Source organism: Mus caroli, unplaced genomic scaffold (assembly GCF_978045245.1).
Source record: "Mus caroli unplaced genomic scaffold, Mus_caroli_1 scaffold_20, whole genome shotgun sequence".
Lineage (NCBI taxonomy): Eukaryota > Metazoa > Chordata > Mammalia > Rodentia > Muridae > Mus > Mus caroli.
The window spans coordinates 4,452,929-4,477,331 of record NW_028227275.1 but is presented as its reverse complement, the minus strand read 5'-3'; the positions used below and the strand labels follow the sequence as shown (position 1 = coordinate 4,477,331).

General features: G+C 44.3%; 2 protein-coding genes across 12 annotated transcripts in view; one reads left to right on the top strand and one right to left on the bottom strand.

The window, feature by feature from the left end:
- Ccdc186 (coiled-coil domain containing 186) overlaps positions 1–8,017 on the bottom strand; it is a 35,147-nt gene extending 27,130 nt beyond the window's left edge. Inside the window, exon 1 of the mRNA XM_021152007.2 lies at positions 7,499–8,017. The gene's annotated coding sequence lies outside the window, so the exon portion shown is untranslated. The remainder of the gene's footprint in view (positions 1–7,498) is intronic.
- Positions 8,018–11,716: 3,699 nt separating this feature from the next.
- The window catches only part of Tdrd1 (tudor domain containing 1), a 47,158-nt gene continuing 34,471 nt past the window's right edge, over positions 11,717–24,403 (top strand). For 9 of the 11 annotated variants that reach the window (XM_085833949.1, XM_085833948.1, XM_085833945.1 and 6 more), the window contains exons 1-4: positions 11,749–11,799; positions 16,353–16,685; positions 19,877–19,935; positions 23,021–23,165. In XM_085833949.1, the coding sequence (XP_085690075.1) occupies positions 16,382–16,685; positions 19,877–19,935; positions 23,021–23,165 (508 nt within the window). In that variant the 5' untranslated portion in view covers positions 11,749–11,799; positions 16,353–16,381. Of the gene's footprint in view, positions 11,800–11,910; positions 11,970–16,352; positions 16,686–19,876; positions 19,936–23,020; positions 23,166–24,403 lie in introns of those variants that run through there. The other 2 variants (XM_021152234.2, XM_021152232.2) reach the window with 2 other exon arrangements.

The window sequence follows — 24,403 nt, the reverse complement described above, 5'->3', positions numbered from 1 at the left end:
TTCTCTTCAGTGCAAATCAACACAGTCTAGGTCAGGAAGAGCAGCATTTCATTTGACTAGGTGGGGATACGCGATTACATTATTTACAAAGGTTCCTCCTCTCTCTTCTTTATGGGAAATTATTCAACTTCAAATTTTTCCCTGACATACAGAATACAAAATCTTCTACCAGAGGCTGGAGAGATGGTACAGCAGTTAAGAGTGCATACTGCTCTTATGAAGGACTCAAGTTCAGCTCCCAGCACCTGTGGTGGGCAGTTCACAACTGCCTGTACTTTCAGTTCCAGAGGATCTGACGCCTTCTTTTGGCCTCCTCTGGAACCGGTCTCATATGCACAACCCCTAACCCTGACACATATACACATAATGAAAAATAAAATTTAATACAAAAAAAAAATCCAGCCAGGCAGTAGTTTGTGGTGCACACATTCGATACCAATACTCAGGAGGCAGAAGCAGGTGGATCTCTAAGTTCAAGGCCAGCTCGACCTACAGAGCGAGTTCCAGGACAGTCAGAGCTGCACAGAGAAACGCTGTCTTGAAAAACACAACAAAAAAAACTAGTGATCTCGATGAAAAACACTGCCTGTGACTTTGGCCATGCTTTCGCAGTGCCCAGACAGGCAGATGAGTTACCAGAGATGAGATTAGACTGCAATTCTAATAAGGAATTCTGCTCTGAAGTATACACATGGGAAAAAAGATTCCATTTTACAACAGGAAAGCGCATGCTTACTTCAGGCTTTGAGAAAGGTCGTGATCAGAGTACACTGAGACAAGAAGAGATGACTGGCTGCATAGACCCTCAGCACTAAGCAGGAGGGGATTTTGCTAAGGGTGAATTATAATAAATCCTAAGACTTGTACACCATTTGATTTTCCTGTATGAATCCCAGCACCCAGTGACCCCTCATACACTTGCTGACCTAAAGCTTGCATAAAATAAATAAGGCAAGTGCTTGAAGGGCGTTATCCCAGGACTGCAGAAAAGATTCAACTGTAAGGAAGAAAAGGCCATCTTGTCTGTCAAACATGCTGTTCCTTTGGACCACCTGTGGAGACAACGATTACTGCAGACTTTTAGAACCTAGGCTCCCAAAAACTTAATTATGTATCACCTACCTCCAAATGACACAAATGAACACCACCGTGCTGTATATGTTTCATAAGCAAGCTGGTATTGATAGTATAGACTTTAGACCAGACAAATAAATGCAGTGAACACTTAAAAATCTCAGTAATTTATTCCAAAATCTTGGAATGAAAAAAAAAAAAAAGAATCTCAGGCAGGTACACTAGCCTCAGAGCAACTTACAAACTAGCTCACTCAAAGTGACTCTCTTTAAAGATATAACCTGTGATATGATATACAATAAACAGCCCACTCAAAGTGAAGCTCTTTAAAGGTACCACACGTGATATGATACACAGTAAATGTAAGATATACTACGCTACTGCTAAAGTTAAAATCTTACAAATGTAAACCTGCAGTGGCTTTAAACATCACAACTAGCTGATGTTCTACCAACAGAGGTTGAACTCATAGCAGACGAATACACGCTGGTTGGCAGATAAGGAATGCCTTCAGAAGAGAACAGACGACAAAGGCATTGTGACTCCCCAGCATTCCGTTAAGTAAAAAGAAATTTGATCAACAACTTTAAGAGTTTTATTTGTGTGTCATGATTTGTCAACAAAAACCCACATTCTTTCATTCTGCTTCCTTGGTCTCCAGGGCTCACTCATTTCTTTCTCCCTTCATAGCAGTTACCCAGTTAGCTGACTGAAGCAGTAACACATAGCTGATGCCTAGATGAGAGTTTCCAGTCCTGTACCAAGTTACAGACATGGAATTATCTATCCCCTCTTCATGCTATATTAGTCTACCTGAAGAGGCGTTCCTATTGGAGCTTTCTCCAAAGTCTTAAACTCAAGCTGGCTAACCCTCAATCCTGCCGCTAGTACTTGTAACCGAGTACCCATGCACAGCATCATGTGCTTGGTCAACAAACGTCTCCCTTTGCTCCCGCTGCTTTCAGAATCTATTAAGCAATTGTTCTCCTGCTTTTCTGATGCTATCCCTCCCTTCAACCCAACCTAGGCCTCATCTCACACCTGGAGCACTGTTTCTTGATCTCATTTAATTCTCTTTCGATAATTTCAAATCAAAGGGCAAAGTAGTTAACAGAAGGGCAGATTATTTGTGACAGTCATGGGGGTGAGGCAGGCTTGCTAAGGGAAGTGACAAATCACCAGATTCAGAAGTGATGAAGTATGTAGTATCCTGGCTGTCGTGAAGTGAGCCCTCCACTGTAAGAGAGCAAGTGTGCAGGCTAGGAAGCTGCAATACTGTTCCACACTTAGCTCCTCTTCAGTCATCAAACGGCCAGCTCAAGTCATGCACCCGGACCAGCCTCTCCCGTCTTTAAAGTTTCAGGTAATGAAATCCTGTCTCCACTCTGCAGAGGCTAGCCAGAGAAAAGACACAAGCCTGTCTCTCTTGGGAGGAGGGTTTAGGCAGACACTGTTACATCAAGCAGTTAGGGGCTAAGAGTTTCAAGTTTTCTTCAGGGAGAATAGGATCCCCCACTCCTTTTTTCTATTTTCTTTTCTTTAATGAAATCACTAAGATTCCTGAGTAAAGCAGTTATATAAGTTTCCAAACCTGATCTCTGCCCACATTCAGAAAGTGCCGCTGCTCTACTGCAATGCCATGCGCACACTGTCCATGGACTGCCCCACTTTTCCTGTCAGTCTACCCAGAGACTGATTACCATCCCTATACAAACACAAGAGCAACCTGTACACTGGAACACACTGCCTACACTCATGGAGAAGATGCGGCCTTTCTTGACCCTTCTGAAGAGGCAGCCACCTTTTAGATGACTGCAAGAAAATTGACTCAGACTGAAACGTCTGTAACATCAAACAGTAACAGAATAAAGAGATAGGCCTAACAAGTGCACTCTGCACAACATTTACTACCGTCTTTGCAAACTCCTCAGTGCTTCACAAAGACAGAAGCACCCACTGGCTCTGTGAAATGATGTGGGGAGGACAGCATTTCCTGGGCAGGCTGTAAGGAGACTCCTAGTGTACAGACAGGGCAGAACAACAAACGTGTCTTACAGTCTACAGGAGCTTCATCTAGGTAACAAATCCAAACAAAACAAGCTATTTACCCAAGCCTAGAATTTGTTTTGTGTGTCTTATCAATTAAAGACTAAATTTAAAAGACAAGAAACTTACATTAGTGTATCTCAATATGCCATGACCTGTAAAAAGGTCATTATGCAAACTGACATCTGAGAACCATTAGAACTGCACATTTGTCTGTTGCTGTGCCAGTGAATACTGACACGAGACCAGAGGAAAGGAAGATGTTACAGAGGACCTGTGCTTGCATATGTAGCAAGGGCAACACCAAGGAGTATGTAAGAACTGTGCAAACAGAAACCAATCAACCTCATGAGCAGCTCATCTGTCCACCACTAACTAGGCGACAGGAGCGTCAGCTGAGTTCCCTACAGGCATCCCCAGTTAGTGATGCTCATGTACAGCAATTTGGATACTGTCCAAGTATTTGGGTTTTTTAGAAGGAATGCTGTCGTGAAAATTATGGAAGATTAAACAGCCTACTACCAGTAAGCTACAAAAGGAAGAAACAGGAAAGGTAGGGAAGAGCTGCAAGCCTGTCTCAAGTGCTGGTACAGACCAACCTCAGTCAGAGACATACACAGTATCTGTGTGACACAGATACACACAGTAAGTGTGCTCATTGATTACGACATGCACTGCTATTCTGACTTTGTAATAACTGTTGCTTCTGAGGAAAAACACTTGTAATCACAAAATTCCTCCCAATCCCCCGCTGTCCTCGTAGTCCTTCTGTTGCTGACACAGCAGTACAGGCCTGTGGCAGTGGGAACTGGGCGATCCGACTGCAGCGCAGCAGCTGCAGCCACCCAGCAAAAAGGCGCCATGCCAAGCACTATCCCAGAGCCTCTTGCATTCCTTAATGAACACACTCGGATTTCTAGAAAGTTATTCCACACAAAACTACATAACTGAAAACACTAACAGCTTTCAGTACTATTTCTGGTTTCCCATAATTAGTTCTATAAGAACAAAACCGTAGGCTGGCTCACAAAACTATAAATAGAAACTGAATTCAATCTACAGATAATTGGTAACAAGTCAACAAATGAGCATCATGCAGAGGAACCAGCTCAAGAATAAAGTCCCAAGTGTTCACCTGCCAAAATGCATGGGGCAGCTTTTCCATATGGACACTGTTGTAGGCATTGGGAACATGGTGCAAAATAAACCAGGCACCCTCAGGTGCAGGCCTCGGGTACAGTGTGACTAATACTGAGCCTGTTAAATCTTTGTTTTGCTGCTGTAAACTGCTGAGACCACAAATCAGAATCCTTCCCACTGTAGCAGTAGAACGCAAACCAACATTTCAGGATAAAGGCTTGGCTTTAAATCCAGTTGAATAATCTTAGTTCAAATATTTTTTATAATTTTTCAATTTTGCACCACTCCACCGCCCCCCAATAATTCTAGCTGTAGACTTCCTTCTCAAGTTAATATACATTAACATATGCAACCTAGGCTTGGGAGATCACTTATTTAAGTCAATAAAATGGTTTCCTGTCCTTTGTAAGGAAATATAAATACTTTAAGACAGTTTTTGCATATTTCCCAAAGGAGTTTGAAAGTAGCATAAGTAAAGTAACTTCCTTTCCTTTTCTATCAGCTCTAGCAAAATTCTGGCCTGTCATCTCAAGTCAAAAGGAAAAAATCAAAACGCATCCAATCATTATCCCCTCATAATCCCTAAGTAGTAAGTGTTGACACACTTAGCTAGATTACGCTTTTAAATTAAAATAACGAAGCAGAGAAACAGAAGAGAAGCTGCGTAAGAAATACTTGTCAGTCACATTTCCCTGATGCAAAGAGCCACCAGCACTGGGGTTTCACAGAAGGCGAACTTACCTACACCCATTCTTACTTTAAGAGAAAAAAGCTAAGACGGTTGTTTCAAAGATCTCTAGAACTGGTTCTCCAAGAAGGAAGACTTCAGATTCAGCATCAAGCCCAATTACAGTTTGAATGTACTAAGTTGCCTCAGCTCTCTAACCGTCACACAGAGGGCACACAGCCCACAGTTGCTTCTGTCTTCTTGAGTTTCCCCTACTGTATCTTCAGTGAGACACTGGATATCGGATTCATCTTGCAGCAGTAACACTCTCACCACTGCAACCATGGTTTGGGTACTTTAGACTCTAAAATGGCTTTTAAAGTATTGAGCATAACATTAATACAGAACTCTACCTTGAAGCGACTTGTACAGAATGTATCAACTGCAATGAAGTCTGAGAAAATCTAAGTATTTTTATTTAACTCTTCTTTCAAAAAAGTCTGAAAATGGGGCTGGAGAGATGGCTCAGCGGTTAAGAGCACTGACTGCTCTTGCAGAGGTCCTGAGTTCAGTTCCACATGGTGGGCTCAAAACCATCTATAATGGGATCTGATGCCCTCTTCTGGTGTGTCTGAAGACAGTGACAGTCTACTGATATATATAAAATAAATCTTAAAAAAAAATCTGAAAACCAAATATAAGAAAAATGAATTTAATTAAATAGAATTTCTACATTTACTAAAAGAGTTGTACTTATGCCTGAATTTGGTTAATTTGGTAAGATTTAAGTTTTATTAAAAACAACACCTATTTAGTACTTACTACATAAGCCTACAATGAATGACCAGCTCAAACTTTAAGAAATGCGCTCATGACAGTTACCATTATCCTAGAGTCTGCTTCTGCTCTTGGTGTCTACTGCCCCTTTACCTAATAGTTTACTTCTTAGAGCAAACTCTCCGTTAAGCAAATTCAAATAAGTTTGAAGTGGTGTAAGATTACAGTAGCATTTGTAGGTCTAAATTATCTATCCTGTTGTTGCTTCTAAAATAAATACTAAATAAAACTATTGTAAATGAAGTGATGTTTATGAGAAAAATCAAAACTTGACCGTAGTCATTTAAAGACAAAAAGGAAAAGAAAAACCTTAGTTTTATTATTAAAAACAAACAAACCAACCAGAATTTGAAGTTGAATATTCTCTCGTTACAGTGAGTTGAACGACTTTTGTAAACCAGGGTAGATGCTGTCAAATGGAAAGAGTTTTCTCGGGAAGGCTGCCTGGGCTCCCAACCATCACAGCTTCCTCAGAGAGCTGGGCTGAGTGTTCTGTTCATCACAGTCACTTTCAGAACTGAACACGCTAAGCAAGCAGCAGCAGCCATGCTGCCGCACTGCATAGCATCAAAGAATAAGTCTTTGGTTCCTGTGTGAAGGAACTAAAGGTTTAAGAGTGGTCCCTCTTCTACCACTCAGCCTTTCAGTCTGAAAAAAAAAAAAAATCAGACTGGGAAATGTCAACCTTACTCCTTGGAACCTGTTCTCCATCAAACACCTTAAGTTTCTATTCTTTTGAATTAGAAAAGGCCTTCCAAAAACTAAACACAGTCCCTGCATCTTCTGGTAGCCTTCCAAAGTTATACTTAACGTATGTATTATCCTGTACAAAGGAGAAGGCCTTGGAGCAACAGTACACAATTATGGTCTTCCCAAAATCTGCACTGAACATGGGAAGACCAAAAAGGAACAATAAAAGATGTAGGCCAATCATTACTGTTGTTTCATTAGTGCAACCATTAATTAACGAAGAGCTAAAAAGTAGCTGCACGCGGTGGACTTGATACACAAGACACATCCGTCCCAGTATCACTTGTCTCTGAGTCCTTAATCTCCTTCACAATTAAGTGCACTAATGGCACAAAGGCCACATCCACACCAATAAACCTAACACTTAACAGACGGATTTTCCTTGGGATGGCTGGCTACACGTGCACCTTTGAAACACTGTCATAACTGATTTGTTTCATCTTTTTCCCAAACACCCTGTGTACCACTTCAGAAGAAAGGAAAAGGCTGGAACATCAAAGGACCGTGCGTGACACTGGGTCTGAGACATCTTTCTGGTTCGCTGTCATTTTTTTTTTTTTACTGTAGTCTTTTCTGACTCTAACCCAGGTCTTCTGCGTACAAACCCGAGTCTCTTCTCTAAATAACAATCAAGATGTGAATATTGTAACAAGTTACGAATTGTTGGCAGCTGAGCCATCCTTCTCCCCGCGCGCTGTTTCCCTGGGATTGCTACTTTGAGGATAGGTAGAAGGGGAGAGGAGAAATCTGAAATGGTTTTCCTACCAAGGTGAAAATATATGAAAATACATCGGGATCTTTGGAAAAGCCAAACGCTGCGGACCGCGTCCCCGGAGATGCCGCGCTGGTGAGGCGGGGGAGCGGCCGCGCTCCGGGCACAGCCCCCCTAGGGCCCCGCTAGCCCCGTCGCGTCCACGCGCGCAGACCGGCGCTCGCCGAGCCCCCGGCGCCGGCGCCCGCCCCGGACGCCCCTCGGTCACTCACCGTCCGTCCTCCAACCCCGGGCCGCACCCTAGCGAGGCCGATGGAGCTCCGGCTCCAGGGCCGACGAACCCATGGCTGCGTGTAGCCGACGCGGAGTGGGTGAGGAAGTCACGCGCGGAGACCACTGCCGATCCCGGGCTCTCAGCGGAGGTTTTCCCCCAAAACCCCTGCGGAGCTGACACATCAACAAAGATGGCGGCGACGCCTAAGCCGGCGCGACTACAGCTGAAGGGGCGGGGCTCCCCGAAGGGGCCAATCAGCGCGGCGCGGGCTGCGTGACGTTAAGCACCTGGAGGCGGGCGTGGTTTTCGAGGCGCCGCCTCCGGCCCCCGCGGTTTCTAGAGGCCCCGCCCAGCATCTCAGCGCCACCTCCACTTAAGCCCAAGGAGGCTGTAGCAGGCTGACTTATGGGCTGTTGTTGTCCAGTTGGGCCACTCTTTCCCTTTCCCGTCCCAAGCCGGTGCTTTCTATCGGAAGGAAGTTGCCATCTTTTTTTCTTCACCCTTTGGCCGGTCATCTAATGAGTCAGTGGCATAAAGTAATAAAAGAGAACTAGAGATTGTGACTTCCCGGTTCTGATGGTGCAAACTTTGCGCTGCCTGTGGGTGAGCCAAGTCCGCAGGAGCAGCTGACTTGGGCATACGAGCTTCATCTCTGGGAGAGAGCTCTGCAGGGTTTCCATAATAATAATTGACCTGGAATCTCCAAGTGACACCGGGGGCCATTGTTTACTAGTAAGCTGTTGGTGTGCTCCACGCAGAGGACCTAAGCCTGCCTGGGCTGCGCATCCCATCCGGTTGCATGTTTGCGTGAAGGCTGTATATTATAGTGACTAAGCCCAGTGGGAGGAGATAGGGAAGGTGAGCAGTTTTAGTCTGGAGGTTTTGCAAACCACCTCTGTCCGGAGAAAAGATGTGTTAAAGTTCTGGACCATGTAGACATTAGTTGTAAGTGAAAATAGACTCGTCTTCAGTGGCAAGTTTGTAAATCCAAGCATATTACTGTTAAACTACTTTCATAATTGCTGAGGAGGAAAATCTTCAATGTGGTATATTACTAACCCTCTGTCTTTTTTTAATCAGGAAAATGACAACTCCCTCCTCAAATTAGGGTAACATATTACAGTACATTTTACAATTAAGGTTCTGTGGTGACTTGAATAGACTCATGCATTTAAATGCTTGGCCCATAGGAAGTGGCACTATTAGGAGGTGTAGCCTTGTTGGACAGGGTATGTCATTGTGGAAGAAGGCTTTGAGCTCTCATATAAATACTTGAGCTACACCCAGTGTGAGACATATTCGGTCTCCTCCTTGCCGCCTTCCAATCAAGAGGTAGAGCTCTCTGCTCTTTGCCTCAACCCCGTGCACACTGCCGTGCTTCCCAGCATGGTAATAATGGACTAAACCTCTGAACCTGTAAAACCAGCCTCGATTAAATGTTGCCTTTGTGTGAAGAGGTGTCAATTCACAGAAATGAGACCCTAACTACGGGTTGAGCCGGGAGTAGTGGCTTACAGTGGTTATCCAGGCATTTGGGAGGTGCAAGCAGGAACCACTTAGGGCTTAGCCTGCAGGAGACCCTTTTTCTAAATGCATACGTGTATATACATACCTGTACGCACGCATACAGACATACATAGGTTTTCTTACTTTGAAAAGAATGGCTGGACTTTAAACATTCCTAGTGAGGTATGTTATCCCAAAAGGACGGGAAGACACACCGAGTTGTTTATCTGTTCATATTGTTAGAAGTAACATTAGCATTATTTCTGAAATGTACTTCAGAACTTAGAACTGGTAAAAAAAAATGTATTAAGCGTGTCTGGGAAACTAATTTTTTAAATCATAAGAGAGAAGAAATACAGGCGTAAAACCAAAGAGATGAGATGGAAACGCTGCGATCTGAAGTGGAAACGCTAAGGGTTCTTTGGAACGTGCTGGATGGTGGGTGTTCTGCTGGGGCAAACACATGAAGGAGGGGTTCGTTAAAGTGGACACAGGCATGAAAGGCTAAGTGAAGGGATGTTTCCCTGAAGCAGACACAGGAGAGACTGTCCTGCTAAAGCAAAGGCAGGGGCCTGGCTGTCTCTGCTAGGTCGTGCCACCGCTGCTGATTTCCTGTTTGCTATCCTGACTCCACTGAACTGGACTGCTAGTGTGTCTGTGAAGTGTTTGCATGTAGATCGAGTTGCTGCTGCTGCCTTCGACCTGTGAAGTGAACTGCTGATTTCCTGACAACACAGATGGGAGTTGCTCCAAAGAACCTTTCTAAACAGGTCCACTCCCCCCCCCCCCACAACCCCTGTATCTTTTCTTTTCCACTAACTCTGGTGGGTGGTGGGCTCCAAGGGAGGCTAAAGTGTTTAAGAGCCATCATTAAAAATTGGTTTTGAACAAGCTAAAGTTACAGCAATCCTACATTTGGATTTAGAAATATCACGATGAAATTGGAGATTTATTTTTTTTTTCATGGAGAAGTCAGTGCTACAATATTTGCCTTAGCATGGGGGAAGGCCTGAAATTCAGTCCTGGGGGTGATGGGTGTCTACTGAAAAGATTCCCAACAGCCTAATGCACACCCTTACTCTCCACATCTCTATTTTCCACCAAAGGGCCTGGACTGAAAAGTTACAAGGTGTGGCTACAAGTTTGGAGCAAGAAGTGTGTAAAATAGCGCAGGACATATTCTGTTCAGAGGTGGGCTTGGCTTAACGGCTTTCTCCTATATCACATTGTGTAGAAAGGGGGAAACTTTACGGGGCAGAAATGTAATAAACGTCAGTCATATGATGACGCCTGTTATTCATTATCATGAATCATATTCATAAAATGTATCAGACAGTATCATACAATAAAAGTGTGACTTTGCCTCTGTATTCTTCCAAACAACTCCTACTCCATTCCTATCAAGTGCATCAGACAAACCTCAGGACCATGAGGATGCTTCCAAAAGCCTCATCAGTGCTCCTGGAAGCTGTCAATCAGGAGAAACTGCCTTGGCTATGGGAAGATAGCTAAATGTGATGTTAGATTCTGGCTAAAAAGATGTATAGAAGCAGGGCAGGAATCTGAACAAATCATGGGCTTCGTTAATAACAGCAGTTTCAAACATGTTCGTTTTAGGAGAAACTGATTGTAACCTCACCATGAGAACTCTTCTTTTTCTATATTCTAGAAATTAATAAAAATGAAGAAAAGATAATGTCAGGCATGATAGCTGAAGGAAAAAAGAGAAAAAGAAACAAAAAAGGAAGGACATGACTGCTCCTAGGTATGGTGTAGTAGGTTTATTATAGATATGAGGGAGAGCAGAGACAGAGACATCTAGGAGAGTCCAGAGTGAACCTGACCCTGACCTGGGTTGTGTGAGGTGCCGGGGAGAGGGAAAACCAGGAGACAAAAGGGTAGACAAAAGCCTGGAGAACCAACATGGCCGGATTATATAGGGAAAGGCAGCTGGGGTTTAGGGGTTGAGGGCGGGGTATGCCAGTCATACCCTGTAACAGGTAGGGACTGAGGGATGCTGGGAGAACCTATCAGACAGGTCCAATTTGATTTATTAAATAGGCACTCAACCATTCATCCTGGGTTTGAGACATAACAGTAGCCCATGCCTTTAAAACCCCATGATTCCAGAGAACCACAGATGGTTGGTTATCTCTGAGTTCACGGCCAACCTGGTCAACATAGCAAGTGACAGAGGCACGTGGATCTCTGTGCTCTGGGTCAACATCCAAGTAACAGGCCAGCTAGGGATTACATAATGAGATACAGTCTCAAAACAAAGGAACGGATTTCCCAAAAGTTGTGCCCTGACTTCCACATATGTGCCATGGCACAAAATAAGTGAAAATGTAAAAAGAACAAAGACATAAATCTGAGCGTTGCTTCTAAACATTCAAGAAGTGACTGGTTGGGGGGTCTGGGTCTGGCGTGTTTAGTTTCCGGAGGAGGAGGCAGGCCCAGGGGAGTAAGCTGGAAAACCAAAAGTCCCTCCTCACCTAGTTAAAATAGCAACCTCAGTGACTCTCAGCGCGGCCTCCCAGACACCTTTCTAGAGAAAGCTAGAAAGTCCTGGAAAGCTAGAAATTCCTGAAAAGCGTCGGTGAGCCTGCACCCCCACCAAGCACCTGCGGGCAATCAGAGCAGCCCCGCAGGCTCGGCTGCACTGGGCGCGTGGGCGGGGCTGCGCGCACGTGGGAGTAAACTGCGCAGGCGCGGGCCCCGCAGCACGCGGCAGCTTTGAGCGTCCGAGGCGAGGTGAGCGCGGGTGGAGCTCCAGGACCTCCGGGCTGCGGGGTATGGCAAACGCCAGCATGAGTGGGTAGCCTCAGAAACCAGTCCCGGGCCAGCGCCCTTTCTTCTTTTTCTGGGTCAGGCGGCCCCGGGCGCCCGGGCTCCGGAGCTCGATTTTGAGATGTCTCGGGCGTGGGTCGTTGGGAGCCGGAAGTCCAGAGCTGGACGTTGAGGTCGGGCGTTACGCTGGGCGGGCGTTGGGCGGGCACAGGCGCTGCACGTTGGGGACAGGCTGGAAGGGCAGAGACCCCGGGGCCGTCCCAGAGCAATGGGTGTGGGTGGATTCTGTCTGGGTTATAGGGAGCCAAGCCCAGGAACTGGGATATGGGCAGGGGCCCCGTGCACGGTTTGGAAACGGCGCTTTTAAAGTGTCAAAGTGTATGTGTGTGTTTTTCCACACTCGAAGACTTGTGGATTCAGTGCTTTGGTTGAAGTCACAGCTGGAGTGCCAGCTTTATAGATTCTTTCCCTAAACCCTTTTGCCTCCTAGAGAATCAGTAGGGTCACCAGGTTTATAAAGTGAGATGACTAACTTCTGCTGGGTCACTCTTGGCACTTGCCTTGCCTTTCCTAGACCCCAGGTGTAAGTAAGTTTCTCTATTAGGCCTCCGGAGTTAAGCAGACTGCAGTAGTCTAAGTGGGTATATCAGGTGGGTGCTGGGCCCGAGTCGGGTATGGTGGATGGGAGGTGGCAACTATTCCCATCTACTAGTCGCTTGCATTTAAAAGTAATGTACTTTAATCATAAGAGTACACCTATCTTAAACGTGCAACCCCTCCTGGTTCATGGTTTACCACTGAAATCTAAAGGATAACAAATTCAAGGGCAGCAAACGAAATCTTGTAAACTTGTTCCTCATGACACAAAGAAAGCTTGGGGAGTATGTAGTGTGATAGAGTGATTTTTCCGGCATGTGTATACATGAGTGCGCGCCTGCGCATACACGCAACTATGCGCGTGCCCGTCCATCCTTGACCCACAAATGAATTGTTTGCTGCTCCTTGCAGGGAGGAGGGTGTTAGAAAGCAGCCTCCCTTTCTTTCCCTGGGTGGTTTAAATCCTTGCCCCTTGTCTAATCGTCACGGTAGTATCCAGGAGGAAGTTACTGCTTCTGCCTGCATTTTATAGTTGCTGAGTCCTAGAAAGATGAAGCAGTTTTAAGGAAAATAGCATAGCTAAATGAGGAAGGTGGGGCTTGGGCCTGATTTCTGCTCAGGCTCGTGGTCTACCGAGCTATTGGCTTTTACAGCTCTAAAATGTCTCTCCTGGAATGCACAAAGTCACCAGGAAGGCAAGAACAAACTTGAGAGGAAAGGCGTTGGACCTGCGAGTTTCTGAGTGCACACTAATCCTTCCATGCAGGACCTCTCTAAGGCCTAGGCTCTGAACTGGAGGGAGAAGACCAGGCTAGTCATTGTCTGTAGGGATGCCTCCAGCCACATAAGAAGGCACAAAGATGGACTCTATGGGAATAAAAAGTCAGGGTCTTCTACTCATGTGCTCAGAGCATGAGAGGAATACAGGCAAAGTAAAGGGCTCGTCCTCCCTCCAGAACTATTCCATTTAATTCACTTTTTTCTTTCGATTGGCAGTTCTATACATTTCAACACATTGATTCGTGATTCTGTTTAAGAAATTTGAGTGCCGTTCAGATCTCCTCTGTTAGCTAAACCAGCAGATAATTACTTTGAATTCTGGGATTGTTACATTTTAATTCATCACCAGTATCTTAAATATAGTGTGTTCTGGACTACTGGAGAAAGGCCCAAAGCTGAAGAGCACTGCACTGGCTGCTCTTGCAGAGGACCCAGGTCCAACTCCCAGCACCCTCACAGCAACTCACACCCGTCTGTAACTCCAGTTCCAGGACTTGTGACACCCTCACACAGACATGCATGTCTATAGAACACCAGTGCACATAAAATAAAAATAAATTATATGCTTTTTAAAACAGTGTGTCATAGAGAAGTTATTGGTGTGGTTAGCCCAGGAGATACCATGGCCCTTCAGAATTATTTGTCAACTCTCCTTACTCATGTCTATCAAGAGTCTGTAAGCTGGAAGTCACAGAATTACACTGCTCGAGATTCAGTGGGCGACATGAGACAGATCTAAGTGGTGTCAATTGTCTTGCAGCTGCTGTTTAGTTTTTACCATGTCTGCATGCCAGTCCTGTGACGTGGAGGCCAGAAGGCAGCTTGCATGACTTAGTTCTCTCCTACCAAAAGGGCCACAGGGATCAAACTCCAGCCATCGGGTTTGGCAGCGAGTGCTTCTAAACTGCTGAGCCATCTCCAGCTCCTAAGGCGTCTTTTTGTTCGCTGGTGTTCTCTAATGTTAAATTCCCCTTTAAAGGGTTATGTTGTCCTGATTGTGGTGGTGGTGGTGATAAGTGCATGTGTGTGTTAATATGTATAGAAAACAGTGTGTAATGATTGAGGAGCTACATGTTATAGAAAGTCACGTGGGTGACTGTTTTATTGGAACTCTCAGCTGCCCTGGCTCTAAGCACTTAAGCATGATGGTCGCTGCATCGTCCTAGTCAGGGAGGACGGGCTCCTGCTCACTGTCAGGATGTATCTGGAATCATACTCAGCTGTAGGTCATGATGTGTGTGGATCTCTGACAATAAACGTCGAGTCATGAGCAATCTAGGCTTTCATCTGCAGGTGAGGAAGGGCACAGGATGTCTGAGTGTTCGCAGGTCAACACATGAGTAAGAGAGTTGCAAAGAAGACAGTTTTACTTATTTTTAAACAGAATCTCCAAATAAAAGTATGAAATTGTATAAGTCCAAATTTGTATTGCATTGGGAATTCCTGAGTGGGATGGAGTGAGTTCAACCAAAGTAGTCTGTCTCCCTTGGACAGACCTCCTCCTAAGCTGAAATCTGTTTGCTGCTTACACTTTATAGTGATTAAATAGTAAGGAAAATTTGCTAATAAGATGGGTGCGCTTGTGTACTTTACACAAGGAGCTAAGTCACACCGAATGCTTACACTGCACCCACTGTATGCTAGTGTAACTTTTATGACTTGGTTGATACTGTGGCTTTATGATAGCCAATGCTAAATGCACTGCTTTAAGTCACACATAGTAAAAAAAAAAAAATGGCAAAAGCATATTTAGAACCATTTCGGAAACTGTTGGAAAGTCTCTAAAACTCTAGCCAAAATTTAAGATATTTTATGAAACTCAAGTTTTAGCTTAAAAAGCAATTTTTTAAATCAAATAGCTCAAAGATTTACTACTTTCATATACTTAGAGAAATAAAGAGAGGGAAATACCAGAAGTCTGTTTTAACTAAATCATTTATACATCTGCAAAGGCAGAAAGGATTAGAGATCCTGGAGGGTAACAGCAGTCTTGGGCTGCGTTGAGGTATTGTGGGCATTCAGTGTTTGGTGGCATTGCCAGGCTGAGGTGTTCACAGCATGGACTGCCCAGAGTGTGCGTCTAGGATGGAGACTCCGTCATGCTCATGGTGCAGTGCGACCAGAAAGTCTCTTGGAAATGCCTTGGGTTGTCTGCATGTCTGAATCCGAATTAGTGCTTTGGATGCTGCGTGTTCAGAAAACTTTGTGTTGGTTTCTTCATGGACCCCACATTCATTATGTATTTATTGTCAGGGTTGTACTATAGTATTATCTAATTTAAAACAAGTAATAAAATGGACGTTTTAGGACACAAAAGGGGAGATTTTTCTGCGGTTTGTTCAAAACCATCTTAAGTAACATTTAGCTTCTGGCTTCTCCTTCTGAAGGTGTTGAGGGCATAGGCAGTCTCAGCTGTGTGTTATGTGTCACTCTGCTAAAAGGAGGAGCTGCTGGTGCATTTGAGCAGCTTTGGGCAGTGAGAATACTCCTTCAGAGTGACAGGTAAACCTCAAGCCAGCAGTGCCCAACAGCTCTGCCTCCCAGGCAGCTGCAGCCGCTCGCTGTAACACAGAAAGCTTCGCGCAAGTCAAGCTAATCTTCAGAAGAAGCTATGTGCATAGATCCTTGAAAGAATTACATTTTCTCCAGTTTATGAAGTTCAGCTGGAGACTGTCAAAGCAGAATGCTTGAGCAAACCAGACAGAATAGGTGCCAGCTGAGAGGAATTGAGAAGGTGGTTTGGATGGTCAGGCAGGAGCAGAGCCAGGGTCTCTAGGCAAGCGGTAGTTCTGCTGGTAGGTGAGTCGCCGTGGTGTAAGGTAGAATGCAGAATGACATTCTGATGCAAGCAATAGACTATATCATACTCCACCAGGGAGAGGCTGGCTTTATATAGGGAAGAGTGTTTTCAGATGTGAGAGTTCTTTTTTGTTCCTGGTACTTCAAGAATTTCTCATGTTCTTGAGTTGGTGTAAATGAATTGGCCAAACCTGGAATTTGTACTTCTGAATAAGGAAATATTTGTATATTGTAGGCCAGATTTTGATATCAAGGTTCAGTCTGCTTGGAATTGCTGATGGGAGTTACCTGATGCATAATGTTTGAACAAAGTCACCTGTGCTTATAGTTCAGCTGCTTTCACAATTAAATTCACCTCTTAAATATATTTCTTTTCTCAGACGTCAGTGAATGTTAAATTACGCCTAATATGATGCCACGGAATAATCTGGAAGCCTCTACTTGTAAAATGGCAGAGTCATTTAATTTTGAGAAGAAGGAAAGCAAGCCCCCGCCCCAGGACCCTCTCAGAAGTCCTGTAGCTCAGCACAACCACCCCAGCTTCAGGCTGAAGAGCCCAGAGAACGGAAATGCAAAGAACAACTTCTTGCTTTGTGAACAAAACAAACAGTATTTAGCTAGTCAGGAGGACAATTCCGTGGTCTCTTCAAACCCTGCCGTTGTCAATGGAGAAGTAGGTGGGTCCAAAGGAGACAGGAAGCCGTCACCAACAGGTGAGTGGGAACTGCACTCTTCCAACTTGATTCCCATGGACGCTCTGACTTGGTTTAACACAGAATGCACTGGGATAGCAGAACAGCCAGATGACTGCAGAAGCGTTCTCCCACCCAGTTATTATTTAGACAGAAAACCAGGTAATAACCTTGGCTTCGTTAATCGCAGAAAGGGTTGCACGGGGCGGGGGATGACCACAGATGAACTTCCCAGTCAGCGATGTAGAAAGGACAGTGTGTGGTGGTTTTAACGGCATTACAGAAGTTGACCTAAAATTACCTTGCACATAGCAGCCCACAGACACATAGTTACCATGTTAATATCTTCATGTGATTTGCTCTTAACGAATGTGTTTTTTCATGATTCTGACAGCTTGTTCTTTAAGGAGAGGATGGCCTGGTAGGATTTACTTTCTGGATGTATGAGATGTGATATTTTAACGCTGTGTTAACCCAGTCCTCAACATGACCCTTGGATTCTAGGAGGCCCTTAAGAAGTCAAAACTAAGGATATGTGAACTACATTTACCTCACAGCTCAGCTCGTCGGGTACCAGCCTAGGCTAGTGGTTGTTGAATTTTTTCATTCCATAAACTAATAAACAAAACCCAGATATGCCAGTTTGGTAAAAAATAAAAAAATAAAAACCTTCAATGGAACAATAAAAATTACCATGTTAAACCTTAATACTTTGTAGAAGTAGCTTTTTGTAATTTTTGCAAGGAAGAAAGGATTACTCCCAATTTCACTTGAGGTGTTAGAAAGCATAGGGTTTCGACCTAAGAAGGGTGCCTGGCCTCCCTCCCTCAGACTTAGCTGTTTGCCCAGTGCTTTCTCACAGCTTGACAGAGTGAGTTTTCCACTGCATAGGCAACAGGAAATATTTATCTTAAAAAAAAAATGTTTAGATAAATTAGAATCCGAGGAACAAGAACCTGCCACTACAAGCGTAAGTGCTTCATGCGTGGTGCAGCTGACCCAGCGAACTGCTGCTCTCCAGCTGGGCAGCAGGCCACTCAAGTGTGAGCCGACTTCGGGTCTCATGTAGCTGTGCACACTATTGTGGTCTGGGGCTCTATACTGTATTAGCATTAACATTTTAAAAATATATACATTTTATTAAGAATAAATAATTTTCATCTAATATATTCTGAACATAGGTTTCCCCCCCCAGCTCCTTCCAGATCCTCCCCACCACCCTACTCATCCAAATTTACATCCTTTCTTTCCCTTATCTCTTCAGAAAACAGGCAAACAACCCAGAATTTAAAAAAGAAACAGCACAAAAAACCAGAAAACTCAAAACACAAAACCAAAAACTATAATGTACAAGCAAAAGATTAGTAAGATCAAAGAACAAAATAAAACCCAAATCGCAAAGCCACACTTGCAGAATTCGCTTTGTGTTGGCATGGACTCCCTGGCTTGGGGCTGCTCTCACATGTCAGCTGGACTCCACTGGAGAAAACTAATTTTCCTTTGTAAGTGGGTATCAGTTGCAGAGAGGGAGACTTGGTTAGGGATGGAAGCTCCTGCTCACTAAGCCATCAGTGCTGAGCCCACATTTGGCTTGAGCTTTGCCAGGCCCTGTGCCTACTGCTACTGTCTCTGAGTGTGTGTGTGTCTGTCCTGCTTCATCTGACACTGTGTCTTCCGTGTCTCCCATTGATTCTGGCTCTTAGAGTCTTTCCACTTCCTCTTCCTTACTGCAGTCTGAGCCCCGAGGGCTTAATCTAGGACCAAATGTTTCAAAGTCTCTCCCTCTTGCAGGTTGTCAGTTGTGCAGCTCTTGTTAGTTCCCACCACTGACAGGAGGTTTCTCTGACAGTGGCTGTTGAGGAGCCAATCTGTGAGCATGGCAGAGTGTCACTAAGAATCATTTGATTGCTATGCTCGTTTAGCAGAACAATAGTATTGATTTTCCCCAGAGTCCATGGCTTTTCTACCTTCTTGGCCACCTCAGCAGTGTCAGGCATGGGTTCTAGCTCACGGAGTAGGCCTTGATGCGCTCTGAGAGTTGGTTGGGTATTCCCACAATACATCTGTGCTACTTGCATCAGTGCATCTCAGATGTCAGGGTTGCAGCTGGGTGGTTGGTTACCTCTCCCCTCTGGTCATGAGCAGAGTGTCTTGTAGTCCCATGAGCACTAGTCAGTAGGGGTGACGCTCTAGTGTGGCACCACCTCAAGTTCTCTGTGTTCAGTAGTGTGTAAGTGTCGTCTTAAGGAATTGGGCCTTACCAGCAATTGTGGAAATTAACCAGTAGCCTTGGCAGTACCCTGAGATATCTGGAGGTACTCATGGGGTCTCTTTGGCCAATGACTCAATTAGATGTAATCTCTTTCCACAATTGGGGGCGAACATGGGGCATTGCCTCCCCTGCTATTTTTGGTGGCTCCATTTAGATTTCTTTCACTATATGTATTTTAAGAAGCCTTTACAGTAACAGGTTTCCATACAACCCTTAAATGGCCCTGAATGTTAGCTGTCCCGCCTCTTACCCAGTCCTCCCCTTCCCTCTCCTCCCCTCCCCTTCCCTCTCCTCCCCTCCTCTTCCTTTCCCTTCCCTGTTTAATCCTTCTGTGTATGAGCACTAACTTGAAATGTGCTGCTTAATCTGTGAAGACCGTTTGATGCTCCTTTTCCTACCTGTGAGGCTGGGATCTTTTTTTTTTTTTTTTTTTTTTTTTGGTTTTTCGAGACAGGGTTTCTCTGTGTAGCCCTGGCTGTCCTGGCACTCACTCTGTAGACCAGGCTGGCCTTGAACTCCACCTGCCTCTGCCTCCCGAGTGCTGGGATTAAAGTCGTGCGCCACCACACCCGGCTTAAGATACTTAGTTCACCTCATGGGTGGCTGGTGGAGAGGAGCACACAGGAGTCCTGCCAACTTGTTAGACCACACATTTAAAAACTGCAAAATAGAGTTCAAAAGGAATGACCTTGTCTACTTTCTGACCTGAGAAAAGTTTACAGTAAAACTTAGTTCAAGAAATGAAACGCATCTCTGTGATCCTAGCAAATCTTACTTTGAGCCAGAACGCGGAGCGCGTCACGCGCTTAGTTATAGGGTAGCCGGGAGGTTGTTGGGGATAGCACACTGTTTGGACGTCACTGAGTTATGCTATTTTCCATGATCAGAAGTGAAAAGCAGTAATTGGCATTTAATAGGAATTGTGTTTCCTCTCTCCCAGGAAATCCAGTGTCACCATTAAGTCTTGGAAAGAGTTCACCTCCTAACCAAGTAAAAACTGTAAGTTTCTTTTCTGCATTCCAACACTTTCTGCACTATTAAAGAGGCATAGGGTCAGTCAAGGTCTGTGATTTCTCTAACCTAGAACTTTCCTTAGGAAAATGGCTTTTTTTTAGAATAACTGTAGATCATTTTGTCATGTTCAGAGTGTGGCCTGTGTAACCTTTACCCAGTGTCCTCCAGGATTATAGCCATCACTAACAGAGAACATTGCCATCATCACAGGGCCCCTAGGTTCCTTTCTGTGACCACCTCCGTAGGTTTTGCCCCTCCTTGAACATTGGCAGTAGCTGATATGTCCTGAGTTATACACTTGGTCACTTTGAGAACATTTTCTAAGTGGAATTCTATTGCAAGCTTCTCTCTCGTAGCAATTCCTTGGTGATTGGGCTGGCTTGATTGTTAAATATTAATATTTTGTCATGAGATGAAGAGTCAGGGATATGCAGTATTAATTGGAGAAATACTTGTCATTTGTCCATTATCTAGGTAGTTCACTTAGTAGTTTTGGTTTGTTTTTTTCCAAAACACAGGGCTTCTCTGTATCTGTGGGAGTCCTAGAACTCACACAGTAGACCATGCTGGCCTTGAACTCTTTTGTTTTGCCAGCTGGTTTCATTTATGGTTTTTGTTTTGTTTTGTTTTTTAAGCAATATATTTAATTTTATATGTGTATGGTTTTGCGTGCATTCATGTGTGTGTGAGGTGTCAGATCACCTAGGGCTTGAATTAACAGTTGTGAACTGCCATGTGGGTGCTGAGAATTAAGCCTAGGTCCTCTAGAAGAGCAATCAGTGCTCTTAACCACTGAGTCATCTCTTCAGCCCTCATTCAGGTTTTAACTGTTAAGTTTTGAAAGTTCTTTTTATGCTTCAGAATCCAGGTCCTGTTGTTTGTTTGGTGAAGCATGATCGGCGCAGCCTTGCTCCAGCCTGCACCTCACCTCAGTTCTGAAGGAGGCTTTTGTCAGAACAAAAGGCTTCATTTAGGAGCTGGCTGGCCGGCCGGCCAAAGTCTTCACGTGCACATTGGACTTGGGAATTAAGATTGCAAACTCTTTGCTACTCTAGATTACTCAGACATGTTCTTTTTGAGAACATTTTCAGAGTTTTTTTTTTTTATAATTTGATCTGTTTGAGTTTATTTTGTAGAAGGAGCTTCAGTTGAGGTCTCTCGGTCTTGTGTTCTGCTGTGGGTCAGGTGTTCTGCTGTTGTGCTGTTTGTGGGAAGGTTAGCTTGTCTAGGTTGTCTGGGAATTAGTCAAGTCAGTTGAGGATACATAAAAAGTTGTAGATGCCACAGATCTCTTCTGTTCTTCATGGCTTCCCACTTATTTATCTGTCCTTCACCAGCACCATGACTATGTGCCCAATAAGTCCTGAAATTCATTAGTGTGTTCATCCACAATGCCAGATAAGTCCTGAAATTTCATTGAGCCACTCAACTTTATTTTGATTTTCAAGATTATTTATTCTAGCCATTGTAGTTTGCTTGCCTTAAGATAGATTGATTAGAATGATCTTGTCGCTAACGTGGAAACAGTGCTCTTATGGATTGCATTAAATCTGTACCTGACGATAGTGAGTTAGGCACCTCTTCTGTATCGAGTCTTCTGACCACAGACCACACGTGTCTCCATGGCGTTGTCCCTGATCACATTTGCTGTGCAGTTTTCAGTTTCTGTGTTAAGTCACTTGTTAGATTTATGCTTAAGAATCATTTTTTGAGGGATTCCTTACATTTGTGTGTCCCTGAATTCATTGCTAAGAAGCAGAAATGATAGAGCTTTCCAAACTTAGCTTGCATCCTGTGACTCTGTCAAAGTCAATTTATTTTAGGAGTCAAATGCATTTACTATGCTGATTCATACAGATCTTGTAATCTATTTTGTGGGTTTATTTACTATGTTAATTAGCTAAGCGGCCTTACGTCTCTGAAGTAAATACCATGTGTCATGGAATAAGTATTCTCTGCTGTTTCCTGAAAAGGAGACTGACTCCATTATTGTTATTGTTGAAAAATTTGGTGAAAACACCCTGGCCCTTGACATTTCTTTGGGGGGCTCTTAAACTGTGGTTTGCTTATAAATGTCAAGAGCCAGTGTGTCCTATGTAGTCAGTTTTTATGTGTGCAAAGTTGAGTCTGTTCTTGAGTGGCTATGCGGAGTTTGTAGGGTGTGTGATGTCAGTTTCAGCTCTCCTTTCTAAGCTCCCGGCTCCTATGGGTGCTAAGCACAGAGAACACAGGCCTCTGAGCTGTGCCCCAGCCCTCAACTCTTTAAAGTTGTGGTTTTATTTACAGCTCAGCCTACAGTCTTGCTGTTCTGTGTTCTGTTAGCTCTTGAGCAGAGTGTGTGTGTTCTGCCCTTGTTCGTACGGTGGCTATTGTGAGTCCCCTGAGCCCATTGACTGCGCGGTGCTAGCTGGTTCTCTGTCCAGTTGCATCAGTTGTTGAGAGAACATGGCTCTCCACCTGTGCTCACTGATAGCCTTTCTCTTCTTCCCATTGTGGACCTCTGCTGTTGACTGCAAACATGCCTGTGGCTGTGAGGTCTTCTTGTTAGACTGACTGGTCATATAACGTCCTCTGTGAAAATTATCTTTTCTCTGTAACCTTTTATCCGATAGTAATATGCTGTCCCCTGGTCTCTGTTAGATAATATTTATGAGCTAATAATATTCTATGTTTCCACTGCTTGAATTTCTCATACAAGGTGTATCTCAGTGACATCTCGTTAACCTGTTTAATTCTTATCTCTGCCACCCATGCTCCCCGCCCCATTCTTGTGAGTTAAACACTTCATAACTTCAGTTTGATTGGTGCGTATCTCTGAGTAGCTTTCCTAGTGGTTACTGTAAGTTTTATGTTACATACATACAACTGAGAGAAGTCATCATCTCACCGACTTGAGTGTAGCTGCTGCCTAGTCTGCTTCCTTTCAGAGCTGCCCTTACGCTTGTTTTGTGTGCTAAGTTTAGGGTTTTGACTGTATGGAAGAGAAGAGCAAGGAAAGTCTTAGCAGTGAGGCAGTCCCACATGCAGTGCTGGAAGAGACCTTCTAATATTACTGTTCTTTGTTTCATAGAAGCCCAGCAATAATGTGACTCCTGAAAAATCAAAAAAATCTCACAAGTTGTATGAGAATGCCTTGTCCGTAAATAATCCAGCACTCTTCAACTCTTTAGGACCACCCCTTCGGTCGACAACCTGCCATCGCTGTGGCCTGTTTGGTAAGCAAGTTTGCTTTTGATGTCCACAGGGTGATATATACTCTGGTGATCCTGAACCTATGAATGGCTTAGGTAATGCCCAGTGCCCGTTATTCATCCCCGGAGGCCGCTGCTGCTCTTACAGCCTCCTGTTACTCCTGCTCTCTCACTTACTACATTTATGGTTTTAAACAAAGACGATGAGTCCTGAAGTGCACAGACACACATCTTATCACGACAGAGAATGTTTGTCACCTCAGAAGCTGCTTTCCTATTCCTTCCCAGCATTCTACCCCCGAGGCAGCCATGTCACCAGTGGAATTACAAAGCCATGGGCCCACTGCTCATTTGCATTTTACTTCATTAGGAATGGTTTCAGACTAACCTGTCAGTGATGTACCAATTGTTTGTGTTTGTTGAGAGATAATAGCCATTGTATAACTGTATCATAGTATTTCACAATTTATTTTCAAAAATGAACAAATGGCTATACACCTTTGCCAAATAGAATGTGGTGTTTTGGCAGTTTGTCTGTCCCTGGTAAGAGATATTGTGTTCATGTCTAGCTTTTGGTTCTGGCAGTCAGAGCTCCCAGCACCTTTGCCCAGCTGCGTACAGTGTCTGAACCAAAGGTCTTAGGAACCCTCAGTCCTTTAGAAGAGCAGTCAGTGCTCACAACCATGAAGGTTTCAACTCTCCAGTCCTTCTCTGTAGCTGGATATTGCTATTTTGTGGGTTCTCTTTTCTTCCAAACTTCTCCACTCTTTTTCCACCCTTTCAACCCCCTAGCACTAGATGGGAGAGAAGAAAGGATAGAGGGGAAAGGGGACAACATTATGATGAGACTATGTCCTGCTGATTAGGGACATCGAGTTCCTTGGAGCAAGTTTGAACTTCACTGTCAGGATATCTGATTTCTTTTTCTTCTTTGTTCTTTGCACATGACTACTTAACAAACCACAACCAACATCCAACAACCAACACTACCCCCAACCAACCAATAACCCACCCACCTCTCAGGGGCCCTAGCACATATATAACCGTCTAAAAAGTCCCCAGAGTTCCAAACATCACATAATTGCAGAGACAGTCTGCAGCTGGCAAAATCACACCTTTGCTGAAAGGGGAGGAAAATCCTAGCCAGCTGTTGCAGAAAGTCTGAAGCAGCCCCAACCCCACAGCACACCTGGGATTACAGTGAAAAGATGGAATGATTTCTGTTTGTTTTAAAGAAACCAAAACGGCCAAATAGTTAGTAT